The 24626-nt window shown below is 55.1% G+C and overlaps 9 protein-coding genes across 9 annotated transcripts; 7 read left to right on the top strand and 2 right to left on the bottom strand.

Moving 5' to 3' along the window:
* Positions 1-205: 205 nt before the first annotated feature.
* PG985_012108 (uncharacterized protein) lies at positions 206-1606 on the top strand (the record flags this gene model as incomplete). The annotated part of the gene is made up of 1 exon (XM_066831875.1): positions 206-1606. The coding sequence occupies one exon, from the start codon at positions 206-208 to the stop codon at positions 1604-1606; it is 1401 nt and encodes a 466-aa protein (XP_066679925.1).
* Positions 1607-1655: 49 nt separating this feature from the next.
* Positions 1656-5769, top strand: PG985_012107 (uncharacterized protein; the record flags this gene model as incomplete). The annotated part of the gene is made up of 4 exons (XM_066831874.1): positions 1656-2050; positions 2112-3421; positions 3505-4527; positions 4940-5769. 4 exons carry the CDS (start codon positions 1656-1658, stop codon positions 5767-5769), a joined length of 3558 nt encoding a protein of 1185 aa, XP_066679924.1.
* Positions 5770-6130: 361 nt separating this feature from the next.
* Positions 6131-7387, bottom strand: PG985_012106 (uncharacterized protein; the record flags this gene model as incomplete). Its single annotated transcript, XM_066831873.1, has 2 exons — positions 6131-7055; positions 7134-7387. The coding sequence occupies 2 exons, from the start codon at positions 7385-7387 to the stop codon at positions 6131-6133; spliced, it is 1179 nt and encodes a 392-aa protein (XP_066679923.1).
* A 487-nt stretch (positions 7388-7874) lies between these two features.
* Positions 7875-10383, bottom strand: PG985_012105 (uncharacterized protein; the record flags this gene model as incomplete). Its single annotated transcript, XM_066831872.1, has 3 exons — positions 7875-7987; positions 8045-10032; positions 10079-10383. 3 exons carry the CDS (start codon positions 10381-10383, stop codon positions 7875-7877), a joined length of 2406 nt encoding a protein of 801 aa, XP_066679922.1.
* An 838-nt stretch (positions 10384-11221) lies between these two features.
* On the top strand, positions 11222-12666 carry PG985_012104 (uncharacterized protein; the record flags this gene model as incomplete). The annotated part of the gene is made up of 2 exons (XM_066831871.1): positions 11222-11429; positions 11492-12666. The coding sequence occupies 2 exons, from the start codon at positions 11222-11224 to the stop codon at positions 12664-12666; spliced, it is 1383 nt and encodes a 460-aa protein (XP_066679921.1).
* Positions 12667-14158: 1492 nt separating this feature from the next.
* Positions 14159-15375, top strand: PG985_012103 (uncharacterized protein; the record flags this gene model as incomplete). The annotated part of the gene is made up of 3 exons (XM_066831870.1): positions 14159-14725; positions 14790-15041; positions 15166-15375. 3 exons carry the CDS (start codon positions 14159-14161, stop codon positions 15373-15375), a joined length of 1029 nt encoding a protein of 342 aa, XP_066679920.1.
* Positions 15376-16568: 1193 nt separating this feature from the next.
* Positions 16569-18261, top strand: PG985_012102 (uncharacterized protein; the record flags this gene model as incomplete). The annotated part of the gene is made up of 3 exons (XM_066831869.1): positions 16569-16727; positions 16796-17676; positions 17736-18261. 3 exons carry the CDS (start codon positions 16569-16571, stop codon positions 18259-18261), a joined length of 1566 nt encoding a protein of 521 aa, XP_066679919.1.
* A 973-nt stretch (positions 18262-19234) lies between these two features.
* Positions 19235-22769, top strand: PG985_012101 (uncharacterized protein; the record flags this gene model as incomplete). Its single annotated transcript, XM_066831868.1, has 2 exons — positions 19235-20387; positions 20446-22769. The coding sequence occupies 2 exons, from the start codon at positions 19235-19237 to the stop codon at positions 22767-22769; spliced, it is 3477 nt and encodes a 1158-aa protein (XP_066679918.1).
* Positions 22770-23919: 1150 nt separating this feature from the next.
* PG985_012100 (uncharacterized protein) lies at positions 23920-24288 on the top strand (the record flags this gene model as incomplete). Its single annotated transcript, XM_066831867.1, has 1 exon — positions 23920-24288. The coding sequence occupies one exon, from the start codon at positions 23920-23922 to the stop codon at positions 24286-24288; it is 369 nt and encodes a 122-aa protein (XP_066679917.1).
* Between the last annotated feature and the right edge of the window lie 338 nt (positions 24289-24626).

Genomic DNA, 24626 nt, shown 5'->3' with positions numbered 1-24626 from the left:
AAGACTGGTCGTCGCGTTTTTTGAGTCAGGCCGTCGCGCATGCCTCGAGGTTTACATCGTCACTTGCGCTCGCTCTGAGTGCGCTTACGAGTCGCAATACTCAAGACCGTTTATGAATTTTCAACGCGCTAAGTCTGTTTAATATTAATATCCCTTACTTGCATTGTCATCGTTTGATCAACAATTGCGAGGATACTCTGTCGTCATGGCGCCAAAGCGCAAGCAGTATAGAGGACCATCAGAGCCGGGCGACGACGCTTATGAACAGGGACACCCTGCTCGTCGCGCACGCCACTCGTCTCGGGCACCTTCGCAAGCGCCGTCGGGAACCACGGGGTCAACAAAGGCGAGGCCCGATGAGGTCTCACCGAAGATCAGGATCCCAGCAATCCTACACTATCTGCAGGACAATGACATTGACCACACTGCGAACTGGAGCTCTCAACTGGAAGAGATCATTGCCTATCTGGAGTACGCAGACGAGCTGAGGCGGAATGGACACAAGGATTTCGACGCACAGCTGAAGGGCGATCTCTTTGACTGCCAGGTGGTAATCGGGGTCCATAGAGCCTACGAGAAGCGGAACCGGGGCAAGACACCGTATTCAGAAACCAATTTGCCCAATGCACCGCACCAAAGCCGTCTTGCCTGGTATGACCGGCTCCTGCCCGGGGACAAGAAGACGGGATCACGTTCGCGCATCTCCTTGATCCCAAGGGAAGGAGCTCGAAACACTTCGCCTTTCCACCTGGCCAGTAAGAACAGTACCCCGCAGCTCCATGATCTATATTTCCGAACCACACGGGGACAGAAGCTTGTCGAAACCTTGACTAAGCTGCACCGTGACGAGGGTCTGCTGTGGCAACAGGATTCTGCCTCCGAGCCGTACCGAAAACCAGCTGGGCCAAACCTCGCCGAAATCGAGAACGCTGTATATGAAGAGTGTGTGACTTCACAAGAGGCTCTCGTCAAAAAACACGGCTTTTACCATGACAGTTCCGAAGACGACAGATATATTCCTGCTTACAGGGCTGTCAAGCAGCGAGGATGGAGGCGCGCCGCTCTCCAGCAGCTATTGCAACTGTTCAACAACCAGGAGAACCGCGCAGTCAACACACCTTGGAGGCGCGTGGCGCTACCTGCCCCTGTCAAGGAGAGAAAAGAGCTTCCGTTCCACACAGCGGCAAGGCTCAGAAACAGAGCCGAAGTAGACGATGGTGTCAGAGGCGCGGTGACCCGTGGGATCGGCCACTCGAGCGAGGAGCCGTCGCCCTGGGTGTACTGGTTCTCCGAGTACCTCGAACAGTCCAACGTTTTGTCGTCGTACACTCGTCGCAACTACATGTTGGCATCCTGGAATAAGCGCTCGGCGGTCGCCATCCCGCCCAACTTCCAGGGCCCCTATACTTTTAGCGGCAGGTGTGTGTACGATGACAATTGGCTAAAGGTCGGCAGGGACTGCGTGCTGCTCAGAAAGAACCTGAAGCGCACCGCAGGCATGCACCAACCGGGCTGTCGTTTCTTGCCGACCCTCATCGAGGACATCGAGCGAGGGCTGAGTGGAAGCGCCCCTGCCACCTCCTCTCCGGCCCCGTTCTCATGTTGATTTCGATCCCGCCAAAGAAAACGCTTTCCTCCTCCTGGACGAATTCGATATGGCTTGGCTAAAGTTCCTGATGGAGCCCGGCTCTGCTCCAGGTCTTATCAGGTATTCCAACCAGAGGCCAGAGGACAACCTCCTGATCTTGTTCGACCATCGAATCCAGACGCTTTTCAACGACACACACCAGAACATGTTCTGGGCCCAGACAGAAAGTACCGATGACTACAAGGGCTTCCCCAGCTACACAAGCCAGAAGGTCCCTCTGACCGAGTTGCTGGCCATCATCAACCGCGGAGGCCGGAAGCTCGGAAAGGAGAAGGGCCACGTTGCCTGGACAGCATCGGATCTGAACGACCACGACACCAACCCGCCGAATACGCTCTACCAGTTCACCCTCGAGGAAGCTAGGTTCGCCTGCATTAAACTAGCGAGACTGGGACGACTTTTGTAAGCTTGAGAGCCCCTACCACCCCTCAAATATCTGATCTTCTTGCTGACCCTTCTTTAGCTACGAGGGACCTATCCTGGAAGACGTAGACGAGTACGTGAACTCAACTGAATGGGATCAAGACACACAATGCCGCTTCTACCAAACGAACGACGTGAACGACTGGGGCCATGTCGGCATGCACAAGACGGAGATCTTCCCGGAGCAGCGAATCATATGGCGCCACGAGAACGAAGCCGCCTTTGCCAAGTTCAACCGGTCTTATAAGCAGCATACCTCCAGCATTTTTACAGCTGACGCAGAGGATGGTCAACCGGATGGCTTTGCGGCTGAAACCCTCTTCAAAGTCGGAACATACCCAGAGGGCGGATTCGAAGAGGCACGCAAGTCGCCCATCTGGGAAGACATCGTGCCCATTGACGTGGCCGCCGCTCAGGAGCTGGGGCTTTCTGAGCGGACGTCCCAGTTCTTCCGCAACCTGGCTTTCCGCCTGGGCCGGACGATTCGACACTACCATCAACTTCAACAGCGCTCCGCCAAGAGTCCCGGTCTGTCTCGAAAGGAGCTGAAGTCGGCGTCTGAGAAGTGGCGCGAAATGGTCGGAGATGTCAAGAAGACAGCCAAGTTGGCCGGCTACACGCCCGCCCGGTTCACCACAGTGACAGACGTCATCCCCAGAGCATCTCCTTCGCACCCCGCAGTCGAGTCCAGGGACTTGACAACACTCTTTGCCGCATTCCGAAAGGGCCTGATTAACGATTCCGTCCAGAACTACACCCAGACGTACCCCAGCCGCCCTACCTTCTCCACAGATGAGAAGGGGCACGTAGTCAAGACCTTCCACAGACAGAACGTATGGGGCTGGTCGGAAAAGGTGATCCGCGAACATCATGCCCCCTATATCCGCGAGAGGTACTTCGACGTGAGGCGCTGGCCCCTGCACCGCCAGAGCGAGGCCACCCAGAAGATAATCCGGACGCGCAAGGACGAAAACTTATGCATTCAGTCGCCGCTGGCTTGGTACCGCTACGGAATCCGGGTCGGACCGGCCGCCAAGAAGGGCACTTTGAGCTACGAGAACAGCATCATTGACGTGCTGCCGTCTAAGCAGCAGCAGGCCGCCGTCGAGCTCGTGAAGAAGTTCAAGCAGGCGCTGGTGGTCAGCATGCGAAATGCGAACGTCAGCCTTTCGGACGAGTGGGAGCTCATCATCAACCCGCCCCTTAAGGATCCATGGAGACTCCTCGACGCCACGCGGGCACTGGAGCCGATTGTTCGGCCCACATCCAAGTTCATTCCGGGTCCTGCGAGCTTCCCCATGGGCGACACGCTTCTCAAGCAGATCCAGATCAGTCAAGAACTTGAGTCAAGTAAGTTATTCTTTTCTTTGCAACCCTCGTTACAATGATGCACCATGTTGTACTGGATAGAGCTAACGTCGGTTATTACACAGTCTTGGATCCCCAGCCGCAAAACCTGGGCGCCAAACTCCTGAACCAGTTCACGAGCTGGTTTGCACCTGAGCCGGATCGCATCCCTCTGTTGCCCGAGATCGACGAAAACCGCGCTCCTCGCAGCAACCCCAGGAAGCGCCGCCTCCCGTCTGCTTTCCTGTCCGAGCTCGAACCGGCACAGAAGGTCGCCGCTCTCCCCAACCCCTTGAACGACAGAACCCCAGTACGGCCGCCTCACCATACCAACGTGCGCGGCCCTCGAGTTATCGAGAGCGGCCGACGACCGATACCTACCAGAGCCGGTCTGTCTACCTCCAACATAGCGCATGCTCCGGATTCTGCTGAAGAGAAGGAACACAACCGCCGCGAGAAGGTCGAGGCTGCTGCTGTACTCCTGCGGGGCAAGGTCATCGACCAGGAGGAAGTGGTCGCAGAAGCTGCGGTAGAAGCCCCAGCGCCGCCGGAGTGGAAGGTGAAATCGAAGCCACACAATATACGCAAAGCCGACGAGGTACCGATCGTCGAGATTGTAAGGAATGACGACGGCGCCGCGGCTACAACTGGGGAAAGTAAGGAAGCCGCAACGAAGAAGGCGGCCTTTGACCTGGTTGGGGGCAAGAAGGCCGAAGAGGGCTATGTCTGGCCTGCCTCGGTCCGACGTCCGCGATACAGCATTGTCCAAGACGATGGCAGAGAGGTTGTGATGATCGACCAAGACGAGCTTGGCGGACTCGAAAAGGCAGTCAAGGCGCCTTCGGCCCAGTGGACCGCTACCGAAGTCGCTCCTCCCAATATCATCTTGCGATTCAACCCGTCGGAACAGATCCAGAAGGGAGGCTTCAAGCCCTTGGATAACCCCCTCATTGAATTGACGGATAAGGAGTCCGACTATCCTGTGCCAGTCAAGAAGAAGCCCGCCGCGCCCGTCTTCACCTTCGGCACCCAGTCCCCTGCCGGAAGCCCCTTGAACCGTCGTGTCCCAGGAAGCCCCCTGGACGGTCGAGCCTCCAGCTCCGTATCTGGTAAGCCCGGCAAATCTTGACCTTGTTTTTGCGGTTCTATATACTGACTGATCAGTCCCGGCATCCGTAGCTTCCTCAAGATCTCGACATTCTAATGTCTCTCGCTCCGCATCTGGTAAGCATTCCTAATCTCTACTTTTCACCCGATTGTATATACCGACGAAAGAATCAGTTGCAGGATCCACGACTACCTCAGGGTCTCGACGTTCTAATGTCTCTCGCTCCGCATCTGGTATGTATTTCTAATTCATAGTTTTTCCCCGATTATATATACTGACGGAAGAACTAGTTGCAGGGTCCACGGCTACCTCGGGGTCTCGACGTTCTAATGCCTCTGGCTCCGCGTCTGGTAAGTATTCCTAATCCATACTTTTCACCCGATTGTATATACTGACGAACAAATCAGGTGCAGGATCCACGACTAGCTCAGGGCCTCGATCTTCCACCGCCTCTGCTGCCTCTACCGTCGTTGTCCCCACTCAGGGCTCAGGGACCGGGTTTGCTCCCGTCAGTATCGCCGAAATCACCCCTCCGGAAAGTGAAGGAAGTTCTCGCCCAGAATCGCGCACCCAAGATTGGGGAGAGTGGTGCTACCTGCCATTCGGGCCCGTCGACATCAAAGGTATTCCTGACACAGACGCCAACGGCAAGCCGCGACACCAAACCATCCGTGCCTGGTGCGCGCTCCAGACGGCAGCCTTCCCGAACGGCTACCGGGTGGTCCCGACGCCGGGGTCGAGCAACCACTGCGGCGTGTACGCCATGGTCATCAGCATGCGCAGGCAGTATCCCACGATGCGGGGCGTCAGGGAGGTGACGTACGAGAAGCTGCTGGCGCTGGGCACGGACCCGCGCGTGCAGGCGCGCCTGGCGGACATCGGCGGCAACTTTGCCACCGGCGGCTTCGACGCCAGCATGAACTTCAGCATCGACATCCTGACCGCCATGCTCGAGGGCTGGGGCACCAAGGTGGGCATCCGCCTGCACCTGGGCATCGTCTACCCGATGGCGTCCAGGCGGGACCCCTTCGTCATCCTCAACGAGCAGCCCGATAAGGCCGATGAGGACTACGTCGTCTGGATCCACAGCGCCGACGCGACGGTTCGGGGGAGGCGGGAGGGCATGACGGACGCCGAGATCATCGCGGAGGACGAGCAGCTGGACCGGACGGTGTACAACCACTTCTCGGGGATCATGCCTAACCCCCCGCCCCGCTCCAGCGAGCGGTTGAAGGGCAGATAGGTTGGTTATGTGTCCAGGGATAATACGTATTGATAGATCTTAGTGCTTTCCAGGGGCTGGGTTTTACTGTTTGGGGTTTTGGAATGGAGTTCTCGCCCGATGAGTAGGGAGGGAGGCCATGGATAGGGGGCACTCACACTTTACCACTGTTGAATCTCATTTGTTTAATTGGTTTAGTTTTAGCATATGTTCAGTAATTCAATGTACCATGGGTTCTCTTCATTCATCGAACAATCCTTCATTAACCGCGATCCTCTCTCGATCACCCTTTCTTCATACAGAAGAAATTTCCCATTTGGAAACTAGTAATCACAATGCGACCCGGCCGGTAGCGCTGGCCCACTGCACAGACGGCGTTTCCCTAGGCGATCTTGATGACCAGCCCGCCAATACCGCCCTTGATCTTCTGCACCTTCTCCGCCGCCTCCCGCACCGCCTCAATGTCCCCCATCTCCACCACCGTCATGACGGGCTGAATCTTGCCCGTGGCCAGGATCTCGCCGACCCTCTCGACGTCCCCGCGCGCCCCCGCGTTCCCCGAGACGACCCCCCACTTGATGCCCGTCCCCCGGAGCCGCCAGCGGTAGTACAGCTGCGCCAGCGAGGCGAGCCAGAGGAACCAAAACGGCACCACGTCCCCCAAGACCTCGCGGAAGAGCTCCGTGGGAAACAGCGCGGCAATGGCCACAATCACGCCGCGTTGTCTGTTCGTTACCGAGATGTAGTCGAGCGTCCACTGCGTGCCGTACACGAAGTCGACAGACCCGGGCGCGACGGCATCCGCCAGCCGCGGCGTCTTTTGGTAATCGATGACCTCGTCGACCGTCCCCGACGGCAGCCGCTCGCGCACCAAAGGCATCTTGGCCGTCGAGACGGTAGAGATGACGCGCCTGGCGCCGTAGACGTGCTTGAGCATCTGGACGCCGACGCCGCCCGTGGCGCTGAGGGCGCCGGGCACGAAGACGGTCTTTCCCTCAAGGCTGCCGTCCAGGACGCTCACGCCCTGTTCGCGCAGGAGTCGCAGGCCCAGCTCGATGGACTGGTACGCCGTGAGGGTGCTGCCGAAGGCGGCGGCGGCGGCCTCGAAGGACAAGGCGGCTGGCTTGGGAAGGAACAGGTCCTCGCGCCCGATGGCGTATTCGGAGGCGTACCCCGGGTGCGGGTTGAAGGTCAGGGGCCGGCTCAAGGCCATGCCGTAGACGGCGTCGCCGGGCCGAAAGGCCGTGACGGCCGAGCCGACCTGGACGACGACGCCCGAGCCGACGATGCCTGCCCGAAGGGGGAATCTGCAGCCGCGATGATGATAAAAAGGTTAGTCAAAGTTCACACTGGAATCGTGTTGTCAATATTTAAAATAAACGTACTGGAGTTTATTGCCGACCAGCATCTTCATCTTCCCCGCAATGATGTTGGCATCGCCGGTGGCGAACCCCGCCGCGTGCATCTTGATGAGCATCTGCTTGGGCTCCTTGATCTCCGGCACTGGGACCTCCAGGACCTCCAAGCCGGACATCTGTGTATACTTCCGCGCGCCGAGAGCACGCATAGTTTTGGGCAGATCCAAAGCGTCTGGGCCCGCCGCGGCGGCTGACGACGATTTAGTGGTTCTTCGTTCCATGGTTACCTGAGACGCGAGGAGTACTTCAGAAATAATACATGGAAATTTCCAACAGGTGAAGAAAGGGCTGAGCTGGTATGTATACGAGAATATAAGTGCCTGATACCCCCCTGTTCGGTGCTTGTCGGTGCTCCGGGATCCACCGACCGCCGAATGGACCACCGAAACCACCGAAAAGAGCTCGCGGTAGGAGAATGTGCCGCGTCATCAAATATAAAGAAATATCAACGCAGACAGACTCATATACATATCTCTGATGTTCAAGTAATTATTTCAATTGGTACTCTGGATGTTTCCCGTGAAATCGACTAGGCATTCTGGCAGCATGATCTTCTAGCCCAACCGCAAGAGACGAAGCCAATCTATATGCAAATCGACGCATAGTCAGATGCTGCATAGGTATCGCTGTATAGGTATGTATATCTATCATGTATAATGGCCCAGATTTCAAATGAATTGTTGCAATTTTGTTGGCGGTATCGCCCAACTATTCGATCGTCTTCGTGGCGGCCTGGATGCAGTTATCAATAATGTCAACCCATCTCAGCGCATTGATAAAGTCCCTGTTATCAATACTCTCCGTCAGGCCAGGGAATACAGCTAGTAATATGTTAGTTGAGTCGGTTTATGTCCATGGGGTATGGCCGGGGAACTTACCTCCCGAATAGCCTGTCCAGATCCCGGGGGCGAACACAACATGCTTGAACCAGGGGCGGCCATCGAGACCACCCTGGAAGAGGAATGCCCTCTCGATCTTCTTGTATTTGATGTTGGTAGCCCGGATCGCATGTAGGAGTTTCAGCTTCTTGATCAATCTCCACCACGGCAAATGCTCTCCGGCCTTCTCGGTCAGTTTCACAGCTTCCTTGTCCAGCTTGGTGGCCGCGCTAGTCAAGTCTGCCAATGACTCGTACAGCCGAGTCAGCGACAATTTGAAATCCTGGACGTCACCCTTGGGCTCGGACCCGATAGAGCGAGCTCGGAACTCGACAATCTCCTCGTCAGTAGAGGGCTCGCTCTTGGCGTCGATGGCCGAGAGCTTCGAATCGATCTTCTCCACGTAGCTCTTGAGGGCCGCCGCGTAATCGGTCGCATTGAGTGACACAACAGGCGTGTCGGCCAGCTTGCCCACCGTCAAACCCAGAATCTGTGCCATGGTCTTGTGGTACTCGAATTTGGGGTCGCCAAACTCGCTCATCCAGTGGTAGCTGTCATAGTTGCTGTGGTACTGGTAGATAGGCGAGTCCTTGCCGTAGCCACCGAACCCGAAGTCGAGGGATGGGATGCCGGCGTAATCCTGGAAGGCAGTAAAGTCACTTCCACTGCCCATCGTACTGATATGACCGTCCCAGGTATCGCGCACCGTCTGCCCCTTAACCGTCTGGTTGGGCGACTGCACCATCGAGGTAACATCGTAGATGAGCTTGCTCAGCATGGGAGCAGCAGAAGCCGAGAAGTATGGGCCACGGACACCGACGTCCAAGTTGACGTAGGCGACGTTGGTAGCCGAGAGCCACGGCAGGTATTCCTCGACCCACTCGGTGCTTCCAATCAAGCCGTACTCTTCACCGTCCCAGCTGGCGAAGACAATCGTTCGCAGAGGCTTCCAGCCCTTATCGAGAGCCTTGCCGAAGCTTCGGATCGCCTCATTGAGGACCGCGGAACCACTGTTGGGGTCTCCTGCACCACCTGCGATCCATGCATCCCGGTGGTTACCTACCACAATGACCTCGTCGGGTATGGTTCCATTGATGATACCAATAACGTCCCATTGAGGAGTGATGGTGTAGTCTTGGTCGTTCACCAGGTTGAGGACTACACTATCAGGAGAGGGTCCGATGTTGTACTGGACGCCTTTATATTCGAGTCCAGCATTCTTGGTCCAGTACTGGTTGAATTCAGTGGCCTTGGGTCCATGTCCATTAAGGGCCTTCAGAATGGGCACAGCCTCTGCATATGAGATAGGCAGAGATGGGATGCTGGGGATTGCACCATCAACCGGCTGTCGAGGCACGCCGGGCTTTGAAGGATACCCGGGCGTTGTGGGGTCGCCGGGAGCCACGCTGAGGAACTGAACACTCCCGCGCTGGACGCTACTGGGGTGCCGTGCGGGGCCGTTGGGGTAGGTCTCGTAACCATTCTCATCCGTGACTTCGCCGTCATCACCAGGATCCGTGAAGATGACGCATCCTACCATGCCGAGCTCCTGAGCGCGCTTGACCTTCAGTCCACGGAAGATACCTCCATAGCGAGCTAGAGCAATGTGACCTTTCAGGCTGATGTTCGCCTTGACCAAGTCCTCGAAATCTTGGAAGGTTCCGTAGTTGACGTAGACGAAGGGGGCTGTGACATTGCCCGACGCAGAATACCCATGGAAGGTGGGGATGCGATTGGAAAGTGAAGATGTGGGGTCTTCGTCGAGCACTTCCTCCTCCAAAGTGGCTTCGAATGTGACGTTCCAGCTGTCTGACTTGGTCTTGGACTTCTCCAACATAGCCAGTCGATGACCAAGAGGATAGTTGATGTAGGTGTCGTAAGCCACAACATCGGATTTGACGCCCCATTCATTCCACCGGTCACGGGTCCATTCGGCCTGGGGTTTCGTTAGCAGAGGCGGCGTATCATGTCTCTGCGTATGGACTTGCCTGCGATAAATTGCGACCAGCCAGGTGAGGGCCGGCGGTGTAGTACTTGCTCCATTCCGACGCCTTCTTGCCGCTGGGCGTCTCCAGCAGGATTTGCTTGAGCTTGTCGAATGTGAAGCCATTCACGTGATGGCCGTGGCCTGGTGGGTGAGGCGAAGGGTGGGGAGGAGCTTCATCGTGGGGCGCAAAGACGACGGGGAAGAGGAAGGTGGTGAATAGGCCGATAAGCGAGGCGCCGAGGACGATGGTGCAGAATCGGCGCAGAGTGTGGTGGGGGTACCGCCGCGAGGGCGAGCCTATTGTCACCGTAGCGATCAATGGTGTACGCTCCGAGCTCGCCATTTTCTCCATGACGGGCCGTCGTCGCTGGCAACCGATGCTGCTGTTGGTCTAGATGGTGAGGGAAAGGTTGAAGGAGATGGCGGTGGCATCCATCAAATTGGAGATTGTCTCTGAAAGGCAAGGGGGAGGTGAGGTGGGCTGGGCTGGGTTGATTAAGTAAGATGTAGGTATAAGGAGGATGGCGAATGGATTGATCTGATTATGCCATAGTGGGGGTCGGATGCTGCTATCTACATCACGTCGCTTGACTCCGACCGACTCGTTGCCTCCGACGTAATGCGGATTATGAAACTGGACCGGGGGGTGGTGGCGGGGTTCAGGGAAGGCCCACCGCGGCTTCAGGCTCTCTCCAATGACTCGGCTCTGTTAGGTTACGTCGTCTACATCCTTTACATATACTCACACCTGCGACAGTCACTATTCGCAAAATGCACCTCCTGGAAATTCGCCAATCCGGTGTGATTTGTGACATGGCTGCCGAAGTTCATCTCTCCAAGTAATGGAAGTGATTTCGCAGACAAGTATGTGTCAATGGTGTCATTGATGCCAGATGCAGCATAGCACTACACTGGAAGGTGATCATGGACAAGCCGAAGTAGGGAATATAGGCGCTAATCTCCAAACCGCTCGGAACAGCGAATCGCGATGTCGGAGTCATTCAGGACCTACTACTGCATTATCCGACGCATGCCACACTCCTCTTCAATTTCATCACGATGGCAGAAGCCGCTGGCCTGTTCATCCCAACTTCTGGAATACCAGGCTCTGTCCGCCGCAGGAGCTGAGCCGGCTGGCCTCAACAGATTTTTACAAAGATTTGATACCGTTCCACTGACTAGCTAGCACAATGCCAACACTGCAGACGATAGGACTCCAGGAGCTCGAGCGTCCTGGCTCGATTCATCAGCCCAGCCTGATCGATTCATCTTCGTCTCCTCGCCCGGCCGAGCCGGTCGAAGAGGAAACCGAAGCCCCCCAGTTGCCGCCAACTGACCGCGGAAGACCAGCATTCCTGGTCCTCGTCGGATGTGTCTTGGTGCAGGCACCTGTGTGGGGTAAACACCACCATAGCTCTAGGTTCACTTATCAAAATCTATCGCTCACTCACTTGGCGTAGGATATTCGCAAGCCTATGGCATCTTCCAGGAATACTACACCTCTACCCAGACGGTGATAGGCTCGCCCTCCGCGATCGCCTCGATTGGGACCTCGCAAACCGGAATCATGTACTTGATGATGCCGCTGGCCTTTACCGCCCTCATCAAATACCCCCGGCTGCGTAGGTGGTGCGGTCCACTGGGTCTGGCCGTGACGACGTCGAGCTTGGTAGCATCCGCATATGCGACAACCGTCGGTCAGCTCATCGCAACGCAGGGCGTGCTCTATGCGATCGGGTGTGGCCTCCTGTTCAGCCCGACCTCACTCTACCTCGACGAGTGGTTCATCGAGCGCAAGGGGATGGCCTACGGGGTGATGTGGGCTGGCAAATCGGTTGTGGGCGTGGTGATGCCGTTCATGATGAACGCATTCCTCCAACGATACGGCATGCGCACGACCCTGTTGATCTGGGCCGTCGTCTCGGCCATACTCACCATCCCACTCCTGATGTTGCTGAGACCGCGCATCCCGATGAGGACGAATGCCAGGACTGTCCAGCGGCCGTTGTCCTTTGCATTCTCCAAGTCCAGCTATTTCTGGATGCTGCAGATAGGGATCACGTTGCAGTCATTGGGTTATCTCATGCCCCAGACGTACATTGCCTCCTACGCCCAGTCTCTCGGTCTTCCAGACATCACGGGCCCAATCCTCCTTGCTTTGTTCCAAGTAGCGTCAGTTCCCGGGTCGCTTGTCTTTGGTCCGCTGGGGGATCGCCTTCCAGTCACTACCGTGATACTAGTCTCCTCTTTAGGCAGTGCCTTGGCGGTCTTCTTACTCTGGGGCATCAGCCAGAAGTTTGCAGTCTTGGTTACATTCTGCCTTGTGTATGGATTCTTTGCCGGGGGCTTTAGTTCGACTTGGTCAGGGATCCTCCAAGAGATGAAGCGGCGGGATACCAGTCTGGACACTGGTCTCATTTTCGGGATGCTCATGGGTGGGCGTGGCGTTGGCTTCGTGCTAAGTGGTCCCATTTCAGGAGCGTTGCTTAGTATGAGCCACTGGTCTGCGGCAAGCCTTTCGGGTTATGCGACCCGATATGGGCCCATGATAGTCTGCACAGGCCTTACGGCCACGCTGGGTGCTTGGGGTTCTTTCTGGGACTTTGGCAAGCGCAGACTCAGGGTGTTACCCTGAAGAGCTCGCATGCTGCCAAACAATGCCTGGTCTAATAAGGACAGGGGATCTTCAGCATATGGCACATACTGGCTAGTCGATGCTGGACGATGAAGCCCTATTGTTCCAGGCTCGAGGGCTAGTGAGAAGAGGTAGGTTTTGGGGTGGTGAATGTCCATACAAGCTTTACCGATGCATACTATATTCAGCCTGAGTTCTAGGAAATGACGTGAGATTGCGTGCATTGGCTATCGTTCAGGAGACGTAGGATCATTAGACTCGTGCTGCCGTGCCATTGACCGTGGACGCAGGTCTATCTTTATATTTCCGCTTTGATGGACCAAAGCTTCCGATGGTATGGGTTAGAACAGCCATGAAAATCCCCTACACTCCTACGTAGTATTGAGCTTCTGTTTCAAGGGTCGTTTCTGGTCAACGCCTATCAGCCTCTCCAGCCATAGGGCTGGTTAAGCTCCATGAACATGTTCTACGCTGTCTTTGGCGCAAACTGGGCACCGAATCAACCCTCAAGTTTACCATCCGTTTGACGACAAATTATACCATGTGACTGTAAATGAGAAGTTGGCGCTGAGACGAGGCCAGATAGGTGGCTCTGGAACACGTAGTGACCAAGACTCGGCTTGGCAAGGCAGAAAGATATTAACACTCATGTTTGCGACGTCTACTTTGCTTATTTTCGCTGTCGTCGTCGAAAATGGCACAGCTGCCAGCTGCCCCAGCCCCCTGGGGAATTCAAGATGGCGCTATGGACGTGACCTATAATGGGTGGTGGGTGGGTTGAAGGTGGATCGATCTCCCCACGAGATACGCTATAATAGGCATGGCTCGGGCGCTTTCCTGAGCGCCGTTCAAGATCCATGACGCTACAGGTGTGCATACATATACTGTATCCACCCACGTCGTTCCGAATGCGAGAGCCACTTTCGTATGGTCTTCTCGCATCCGGCCTGATAACTGCCCGACTTATAGGTTACGCATCTCGATAACCCATATTGCATAGGAGCCGCGCCAAGTCAGTTTTCGGAAGGATGCGCTACGCGACAAGCGGCTCTGTGTAATAGGTGGCTTCATCGTTATGCATGTGAATTGATCTGGTTTTGAGGCTCGACTTTCTAGCCTACGGTGGCGCCGTAACGTCATTTACCCTGCGCCCAGCTACAAACAGAAATTCGGAGAGAAAGAGTAGCATTCGCTTTCTATACACGGCCGCTTGGTTGCGCCGGAAACCTTGACTATGGCGGTAGGCGGAAGTGGCTCCTGGATGCGAGAACGAGACAACGGACCATGATCTGTAGCTATGTGCGGAAGTGGGATGCCGTTATGGATATAAGATCTCGACCGCCCAGGCATGTCTGGAGAGAAAGAAGCAACTTATGCAAACGATACAAACACCGTCCAACATACTTCGAACTCGGTACTACTTGCTACTTTCATACATACTTTAACGTCTTTGCTCCATCTCTCTCCCGCGATACAGAGACTTGAAGGCAAAATGGGTGGACCATCACGACCGCCAGCGAACGGCTTCGTCGCCGCCGCCCGCAAGGTCTACAACCCCGTGGGCTTCTCCAAGGGCTACAACTTCATCCTGTGGTTCATCTTCGGCGGCGCCCTTTTGGGTTTCCTCCTGGCCCGGCTACCGTACCTCAGCCTCCACGGCGTCTTCTGCAATCCCAACCCCAGCGGCGCGCTCGGGGCCCTGCCCGGCGAGTGCTACTACTACCTCAACTTCGACAGGTACAAGGTCGGCATCATGCTCCACCTCGTGGGGATCCTCTTCGCGGGCCTGCTGGCCTGCCTCCAGTTCACCCCGATCATCCGCTACAAGGCCCTGATCCTGCACCGCATCGGCGGCTGGCTCGCCATCCTCCTCTCGCTCATCGGTATCGTGGGCGCCCTCATGGTCGCCAGGCGCGCCTTCGGCGGCGGCATCGAGGCCCAGACCATTACGGGCGTCATGGCCATCGCGTTCTTGGGCTCCTTGCTGCTGGCCGTGATCAACATCAAGCGTCTTCAGATCGAGGAGCACCGCAAGTGGATGCTGCGCGCATGGTTCTATGTAAGAGAAACCCCTCCAGTAGTACATGAAAGACGCCGGTGTACTGACCAAATGCGTACAACAGGCTGGCGCCATCATCACCATGAGAATCATCCTGATCATCGCGGTCAACGTCACGGCACCCCTCGGCGACTACTACACGACCATGCCCTGCGCCAAGGTCGCCTTCACCATGGGCAGCGACGAGCTGACCCAGGCGCTCTACCCCGCCTGCGCGTCCTACTTCAACGGGACGAGCCCGAACCAGTGGACCATCGTGACGGCCGATTTCAACGGCACCGACGTGGTCCAGATCGCGGCCGCGCTGGACATGACGGCGGGTATGGCGCTGTGACTGGCCTTCCTGCTCCACGCCGTCGGCATCGAAATCTACGTAAGTCCTGTTTTTCATAATGGTCAATGCCCGCGCACTCACTTTTTCACCTACTTACTGTTTCTAGCTGCACCTGACACCGGCCGAGCATCACCGCCTGCGAGGTGTCTCGTACCAGCGCCAAAAGGCGGCGGGCATGAGGAATCAGGGCCGTGCGGGCCTGACGGCCGACCGGCTTGGGGACTCGGAAAAGTGGATGCCGCTAGAGGAGGCGGAGGCCGACAAGGAGCGCGCGGCGGAGGCGAGCAGGGACTCCTTGCCAGCTCCTTCGGTGTAACGACTGCTAGCTGGCTGTTTATGAATGACTCGTTCTCTTGCTTTGGGGAGAGTCTGTTGATGGGATGGATGAAGCTAGGTTCAAACAATATTGCTGATTGGGAATAGGGGGGCGCAAAGCGCATGGAAGCGATACTTATCTGGGCTATATACTTGCCGTGTTGGCTACACTCTCTGGCCCAGGCGTGTTTGATTGTAAATGTTGTGGAGGTGGTTTCGCATATAGACTTGCAGAGTATAGATCAGGTATACATGGTATCTTACACCAGACAGTAGATAATGCTTTTGAACATAGCAACTTTACCTTTTACGAAACGCAAGTGGTGAACAGAAAATCAAACATCATCGTTCCAACACTGGTAACATCACATAATGCAGGACGGTTGGGGAGGTTTTTAGGAGAGTTCACGCCAAACCACATGCCGCCAAAATGATGCAATAGGCGCCGTTACCTGCAATCAGATGGGTTTCATTCCTCGAACACTGTTCAGGCCAAATAAGTGACTGCTTGAGCTGGTCCACAACGATCTCAAATTGCTCAAAATACCTATCAGATTCCTACTTCCAGTGTTGTGGGTCGTGGATACATAAAACCTTATGTACATGTAGCCAAAGTATGCTCAGGTGGCATGCTGAAATGCAGCTCACTTAAGCACACTAGGTTAGTTGCCAATGGCCTTCCGAGCCGGATGTCTTGTAGTGCACTCTCACACGGGACGGAGAGCTCGTCCGAGGCTCATCCAAGTACGAGAGTCAGTGGTGCATACTCTGACTCTTGGCTTTGTTTCCTTTTATTCGGAGGGCCTTCGATCATCAGTCCAGATCAACAGACCCCAGCCATTCAATTTCTGGGCACGTAATTGATCACAGCAGTGTGCGACCAAAAGAGACCGCTGGGTTTGATTGGATGATCAATTCCCTTCCCTGACGAAAGATGGTGTGGGGAGTGACCATCCGATCTTGCTTTTGGTGCCGCCTGGGGTAGCCAACCAACGGTTGCTTACCCTTAAGCACGCCATCCGCCATCTCACATTGCGAAAGCAGGCAACTAGAAACAGGCTGCTCTTATTTAATCCCCAGGGGGAGATAAGAGCGCGCAGAGACTTCACAGAGCAGTTGACTTTACCCATACTGAAGTCCATATGGTATTTTCAAGGGCTTTCAATTCTATACCAAAAACAACCCTTTTCTACCATGGACGCGGCAGGCAGCAGGAAGAGTCCGGAGTCGGACCCAGAGGGACCTGCTGGACAGCATGGCATGGTTGATAGTAGTTCGGAGGATGCCGGCAATGTGTTAAAAGGTCAAGTGGACTCGGTCTACGAAGCCAAAGCCATGGTGCTAAACAGGGCTGTAAGTCAATTGAATGGCTACTGCAACTATAGCAGGGGCCACAGAGCAGTGGGCTAACACTCCTCCAGATCCAGCAAATTGGGATGGGGTGGTATCAATGGCAGCTTTTCATTGTCGTGGGTTTCGGCTGGGCCTCGGATAACCTCTGGCCGATTGTGACGTCGCTCATCTTGACTCCGATTGCCAACGAGTTCCAGGTGGCCCGGCCGCCTCTTTTATCACTTGCCCAGAACATCGGCCTGCTCGCAGGTGCCATTTTCTGGGGCTTCGGCTGCGATGTGTTTGGCCGAAAATGGGCATTCAACTTGACCCTAGGCTTGACCGCGGTCTGGGGCATGGTAGCCGGGTCTGCCCCCAACTTCGCGGCCATCGGAGTCTTCGCAGCCCTTTGGTCCTTTGGCGTCGGTGGCAATTTACCTGTGGACTCGGCCATCTTCCTCGAGTTCCTACCCGGGTCGCACCAGTATCTGTTAACTGTGCTCTCCATCGACTGGGCTATTTCCCAGGTCGTCGCTACACTCATAGCTTGGCCGCTGCTGGGGTATATGACCTGCCAGCAGGACACAGTGTGTAAGCGCTCCGATAATATGGGATGGCGCTACTTTATCATCACCATGGGAGGCTTGACCCTGCTCATGTTCGTGATCCGATTTACCTTGTTCACGATCTACGAGTCACCAAAGTACCTCATGGGCAAGGGCCGCGACGAAGATGCCGTGCGTATCGTACACGAAGTCGCACGGAGAAACGGCAAGGATTCGAATCTGACGACAGAGGATCTGAAGGCATGCGAGCCTCCGGGCTATGTGAACCGGGCGGCTGCAGCGGACGCGGTCAAACGAAAACTGAAAGCCATCGATCTATCACACGTCCGGCCGCTATTCCGAACCAAGCGCTTAGCATGGAACACCGCCGGATTGATGATCGTGTGGGCCTTCCTTGGTTTAGGGTAAGTCTTCCTGAAGCTGGGCCAAAAGCATAAGACCCTCACTCATGTGATTGTAATAGATACCCGTTGTACAACGCCTTCCTGCCTTATATACAGGCTACACGCGGCGCCGATTTTGGAGACGGGTCAACATACATCACGTACCGCAACTCGCTCGTCGTCGCAGTCGTCGGCGTGCCCGGCGCCCTCCTCGGCGGCGTGCTCGTGGAGCTGCCGCGGCTGGGGCGCAAGGGGACGCTCGGCCTGAGCACCATGGTCACGGGCGCGTTCCTCTACGGCTCGACGACGGCGACGACGTCGTCGAGTCTGCTCGGGTGGAACTGTGCGTTCAACTTCAGCAGTAACATCATGTACGCGGTGCTGTACGGCTTCACGCCCGAACTGTTCCCGACCAAGGACCGGGGCACGGGCAATGCGCTCACGGCCACGGCGAACCGTGTCTTCGGCATTATGGCCCCGATCGTCGCCATGTTTGGCAACCTGAAGACGGCGGTGCCCGTCTATGTCAGCGGTGCTCTCTTCATCGCGGCGGGACTCGTGGCGCTGACGCTGCCGTTCGAGTCCCGGGGCAAGGCCAGTCTCTGAGACGTGGAAATACTACACATAGGTTTTTAGGATTTAATAGACTCGATCTGCTCTGCGCGCTGCGCTTCGGAGGATATTCCCACAGTGCACCCTAGTAAGTAGGGTTGGTCTGAGCGACCCAACGCTGTCAAGGGGTTCCTTCGTGTTGGTGAAAAGTCTCAATTTGAGTTTCAGTTGCAATGAGCTCCTGCTTGTATTCCAACGTGGGAAAAGACCACAAGAAAAGTCGATTCACGGTTGCCAGTCGCCAGAACGTACTGACGTGCACCGCAGCACGTAAATTAGTAGTAGATCTGCACTGAACTACACACTTACAGTGAGTGGTGGGTTTTGTGTTATTGGTCAAGCGCATTCTGTGGGACTTTGGGCTTTCTCGGAACGAAAAATCAAGCAGTCAAAAATACCCCCCACCAGCACAGGCCTGGCTGACTGGCTGGTTTGGTTAGGCTGTTTGGTTAGGCTCGTCCCCAAACTGGAAAGGGCAATTTGTTTACTTTCCAAAATAATATCGCGGCCCTCTGCTCAATTGATTCCCCATCTTCCCTTCCTCCATCTTTTGATATCAATCGTTTTGATACGCGCCCAGCAGCGAGCTTGTGGCTTCTTTCTTTGCCTGCTACTTTGACAGAGCCTCTTTACGCACCCTAATTCCCGCTTTCTGACTGCTTTTGGCAATGCGAATTGAACTTGAGAAACTTGCCCCGTGGTAGTAGTTTTGTGCAGTTTTTCGTTGTTGTTGATTCGCGTCCCAACTAATCCTGGCAACACGCGCACTCACCCACCCAGCCGGGCTCCGCAACCACCGCCCCTGCCGCTTCCTTTTATTACGCGACCTTAAATCAACATTGAATACAGTCACCAGCAACAACAAATCGTGCCTTCGTGCCATTGCCCGGTATTGAGCAGACTTGCAGCATTACCTTAGCTACGCGACAATTCGCTAGCTTAACTGCGGCTCGGCACCGACTCCACGATGGAGTCCAAGACCAGCCGGTACCAATCCCGCATCCTTAGGGAGATGCATCAGAATACAGAGAATCCCTTCAACTCACCACCCTCGTCTACCGGTTCGCATGGAACCGTAACGCTTACCTCTGATATCTCCTATGATCCGCAACGGATGGGAGACGAGTCCATGCACTTCCTCTCCAAGAACGCAAACAAGAAGCAGAACGCGTACCAGATCAACGCGGCTGCGCTCGACGAAGACTTCATTGACTTCAAGGACTGGAAGCCGGCCAGTCGCGAGCAGACCACCGACATTTACAACGTCACCGGCGACAACATGGAGCAGCGCCGATCAGCGAAAGAGAACATTCCTCCCTCGTCCTCCACAGCCGCCTCCCCAACCGACCAGAAAATGCATGAACAAAACCAGAAGCAATTCAATGCGGGAAGAGATGTGCAACGGCCACGTGCTCAAATGCAGCCTCGGGTCGACAACGAATCGGATGGCGACAGCACGCAGATGTCGAATTCTTCCCGTCGTAACGGGCAAAAATCTCGGCGCGCCAATGTCACATCCCTGATCGAATCTCTCAAGGCTGCACAGGCTGCGAAGGAAGCCAAGTCTACCACGCCTCAGAAGGAGACGAGTCCGAGATCGACATCAGCACAGCATGCGACGCCCAGGCAAATACACCCGAGCATCGAGCGCATCCAACTGGGCAGCAATCGCCAGTCGCGCGGGAACAACCTGCACATGAGCCCCGGAACGCCGAACCAGACCGGGCGCTCGTTCTTCCTGCCCAACCTTACGCATATCGACGACTTTATCTCAGGTGCTCTGAAGATCCAATCCGTCGACAACGGCATGCCTGTGTTCGTCAAAAATGGAAAGGTCCACGATCGCGAGGTCAAGTCATCGCCTCAACAGCACGCCGAGGTGGAGATGATTGGCCTACCAGAAGACGAGCAGCAGATCTTCGTGTCTCTTGATAAGATTCGAGACGAGATCCAAGCTCTCCAGGCCCATGACGACCAGGTCTCTCGTCAAGCTGAACAGTACCAAGAGGAGGTGTATGAGCTCCAGCTGCAATTGTCCAAGTTCCGGGGTCGCAAAGACAGTGCAATGGGTTCTGATTCAGACAACTCACTAATCATACATATGAACTCCCGTCAATCAGGTAAGTTTCTATGCAACTGCGCGTACCCGCACACCGTCCAGTCACTAACACATGACAGAACTCGAGGATAAGGTTGCTACACTGCAGGCTAAGCTTGACAAGGCCAACCGCAAGATCAGCATCAACGAAATCCATACCGAAACATACATATCAGAACGCGACGAAGCTCTCAAGTCTGCCACTACCCAGTTAGAGAAAGTAAGGCGTCTCGAGTCGGAAGTAGAAGCTGCTCGCAAGGGCCTCGGCGGTTCTCACGGAAACCAGCGCGCCCACGACGCGCACGGTATGGAGACAGAACACCGGTCCCTACGCGACGATAACTCGTTACTTCGCGAGCAGTACAAGTCGTTACTTGAGGAGAACAAGTCGCTGCGCTCTCACAATACTGTTGTGACGCAGCAGAACCAGGATCTCCAACAAGAGGCCAAGAGACTCCAGCGTCTCGTGGATGTCCTGCAGGGCGATAATGAGGTGCTTCAGTCTGAGTACAAAGTTATTGTCGAAGAAAAACAGACCCTGAGGCAAGACAACCTGAGTCTGGAGCGCCAGAACGACAAGTTCTTCCATGACACCAAGTCTCTCCAGCAGAAGAACTCATTACTTGAACGCCGTGTCGGCGACCTTCAGGACGACAATGCCAAGTTACACGAAATGGTAGACTCTGCCAACACCCAGACCGGCACAATGACCTTTGACGTCAAGGATATGCGCGATCGTCTCGAAAAGAAGAACCGAGAGCTCGCCGATGAGAATGCCCAGCTCCAGCAACAGGTTGTAAGCCTCCAGTCCGATTACGCAACCAAGCGCCTGCAGTTCGAGCAGGAGAAACGCCGGATGGAAGAGGAGCAAGACTACCTGCACGACCAGGTTAACCGCATCAGCAAACGATTCGAGAGAGTAGTCCAGGATAGCGAGGAGAGAGATCTAGAGTTCGAGGAACGACAGGCATCCTTAACTCAACAGCTCCAGGATATTGCCAACAGAGAGGCTGCGTTGGCAGCTCGCCTTCGTGAGAGTGGCGATCAAGAGTCGACGCTCCAACGCGAACTACAGCGCAGAACCGAGGCCATTAATGAGGCCCAAAGGATCGCACGCGAGGTTCAGAACATGAAGACTTCTAACAAGCCTGTCAAGATCACGCGCATTGTGGAGCCTACAACATCCAAGATCCGATCCACCACTAGCGACTTGTCTGTTAGAAACACGATGACGCAAGATATGCAGATGGAGGATGACTACACACAGCAGATCGACTTGACGCACGGCTCGGATTTCGGAGACGCTTTTGCCAAGGCGGATATGAATCGTCTTCAGAACGCCCTTCGCCAAAACCAGTCAGCGTCTCGACAGCAACGTCGGGGAGATGTCAGCGAGGAGTACCTCGATGATGTTGATGCTGGCTTTACTGAAGACATGAGCCAGAGCCTGCCGCCTGCTTTTATCCCCGAACGAAACGCGAGTCCTTCAATGAAGACAAAGGCTGCCAATGCTAAGGGACAGGGAGCCCAGTCTAAGAGACTGCCTTCAGGCATTCTAAAGAATACACAGCACACTCGCCGTATTTCGGAGCAGGATAACACGACTGGACGGTTTAGTGTCAAGTCTGGTTTGAGTGATCTCAGTCTACCTGAGCATACTGGCGAGTCAAACGTTCTCCCCCCGGCACGTCGTCACTCGGACAGTCAACGATTTGAAATGGACGTTGAGGAGAACATGACATCAGCCCTCTTCATGGATGATATTACCCTCGATGCTCGAAAGCGCAGGGCTGAGAGAGAAGCCGCTAGGGACGCCACGAGGGATCTCACGAAGGAACACACGAAGCGGTCTGTGCCTATGCCCAGTCTTTCGAGAGAGGCCAGGCGTGTTCTTGACGGCCTATGCCATGACCACGATTGCAGTAACTGCATCGTGTGCACTAGGATTAAGTCGCATACATCCAGCTCGACCCGAAAAACGACGATACGCGTAGAGCAACCTGTTCCTGTCACTGATCGCGTGGCCAACCCGGAGCCTGTCGAAGGGACCGCATTTGAGGACCAGCCCACAATGCGCCCTGCCCGGAATCCCGCCGTCGCTTTGGCAGTCGTCATCAAGAACATCAAAGATGAGCTTGCACATGTCAAGTCGAAGCTTATGGCAAAACAGACAGAACTGAACGAGCTTGACCCTTCATTCGGACGGCGTCACCGACAGCAGTTGACTGCCGAGATTAGCCAGCTATCGCGTCTTTCTGAGATGAAGTGCGAGCAGCTGTATCAGCTGTACGATGTGGTTGAGGGGCAAAAGATTAGCGGCCAGCAGATGTCGCAAGAAGAGCTGGAGATCACGATAATGAGCATTCAGTGCAAGGACGATACCTGGAACGGCATCACGGATTAAACGGAGTTTGCCTATGTTTCTGGGCTGGGGTTTCCAGGAGGCTATGGATGGAATATGGAAGGCGTTAGGGCCGCATTATTGGCCGGCTGCATTGTATAAGTACACTTTTTGTTGTTTGGCTGTACGGTTTAGGGGGACGACATCAAGAGAATCCCGAGACATTTTGTCCACTGCACACCTACGATGACGCATGCCTGAGAGTGACTTGCACCTGTGACCCGAACAAACATGATGGTCATGACGATGGGTGGTCTAGCCAATTCTCCGTATCGTAGGGACGGCTGCTATAACAGCTGGATAATCAGACGAGGGAGAGTATAGATGTCTTTGAAGCATCAGGAATGTGTTACCCAGGCTACATATCTTCGTGACGGGTCTGAACCCCCTATTAGATCTTTGCACTTCCTTGAAGCCTTACTGTCCTAATTACGACCGCCGAATGCCTTCGCATTCATACAGCTCAAGTCTCGGTGAGCGGTGGATGCTCGAGTGAAACTCTGTTGCATGTCGATTGTGAAGTTTCTTCATACCGCCGATTGTGCCTGTTTCTTCATTATTTGTGCCATTGAATGTTGACAAGGCAAGCTGACCTCGACTAAACCTTCCGTCTCACATTTTCATCGACTACCTCGTCTAAACTCGACCTGCCCTTCAACCTCTCTCATCTCAAGCTTCCACCCTTCTGCTTACTCGGATGAAACCTCAGCACCAATCCCCTCTTCTTCTTTTTCTTTGACGTTTGCTATTGCGCGCGATATAGCGCCGAGATTGTTGCTGCGCAACTCGAACGCGTCCACCAAACCAGACTTTTCCCTCTCATTCCCATTTGCCCACTCTGGGCATTTCCTCACAAACAGACCTCGTCTTCGAGCATTTCGCCTGCTTTCGTCCGACATCTCAGGTACGCGCTCTCGAAATGGGCTACTTTGCTATATCTGCTAGTTGCGTGTTCGCGCTTGCTAATGAAGCATCAGACGAAAAAGAACTCGCGACTTCTTCCTTTGCCCCTGGTTCGCAGGCAGCCAAAATAGAGACAAGAGGATCGCACCGTCAACCGCAAAAGCCCAAGGCCTACTATTACAGTACGCCGCCTGCTCCATCATCACCAAGCAACCCTTGGTTACAGGGAAAAGGAAGCGACGAAGAAGCAATGTGCAGACAATCCTACCTCACCTTCGCCTCCTGCAAATGCCAGCTCCGCTACCAGCACGAACCCTGCGCCCATGGCCCGGCCTCCCCCTCGTGCCGCGGCCGCCGCACCGTCCTGGTGCCCGCCCGGAACCCCATCTGCTACCAGCACGCCTTCATCCAGCACCAGCAGCAGCGGGCCCGGGAGCGGGACCAGAAGTACCAAGAGAGACGAAAGCAGCGGCAGCTAAACTCTGGTGCTGCCTCGGCTCGGGTAGTGGGAGGTACCTCGCTTACCTTGTTCTCCGTCGGTTCGGATGCGTGGAAGCGCGAGATGCAGGTTATGCTGGCCTCGGCCGGTCGCCGCGAGAGCTGGTGGAATGGTTGGTGAGAACGCCAGAGAAGAACAGAAAAGAGAAGTGGACAGGAAAACCCAAGGGCAACGTAAGATGAAAAGGGGAGTTAGTGAGGAGTGTTTGCATGAAGCACACGAAAAGGCTTGTTGTCATGGCTATCTTCTAAGTTGCCCTCAACGCAAGATTCCTTGCTACCAGCCTCTCTTGATTCTAGCTCAGAGGAAAGCGAGTAGATAGAACCGTCATTCCGAGATGTTAAGCGATAGGACATCTGCAGCGGACGAGCGAACACAGCGAGTTTCCTTCTACAACCCCGACTTTAATGTTGCCACGACTAAAAGAAAATAGAGTGTGACAAATTGAAGAAGTTTGA

Source organism: Apiospora marii, assembly GCF_038362585.1.
Source record: "Apiospora marii strain CBS 49790 chromosome Unknown utg000009l_segment0_segment0, whole genome shotgun sequence".
NCBI lineage: Eukaryota > Fungi > Ascomycota > Sordariomycetes > Amphisphaeriales > Apiosporaceae > Apiospora > Apiospora marii.
The sequence above is the reverse complement of the archived record's forward strand: the minus strand, read 5'-3'. Positions and strand labels throughout refer to the sequence as shown.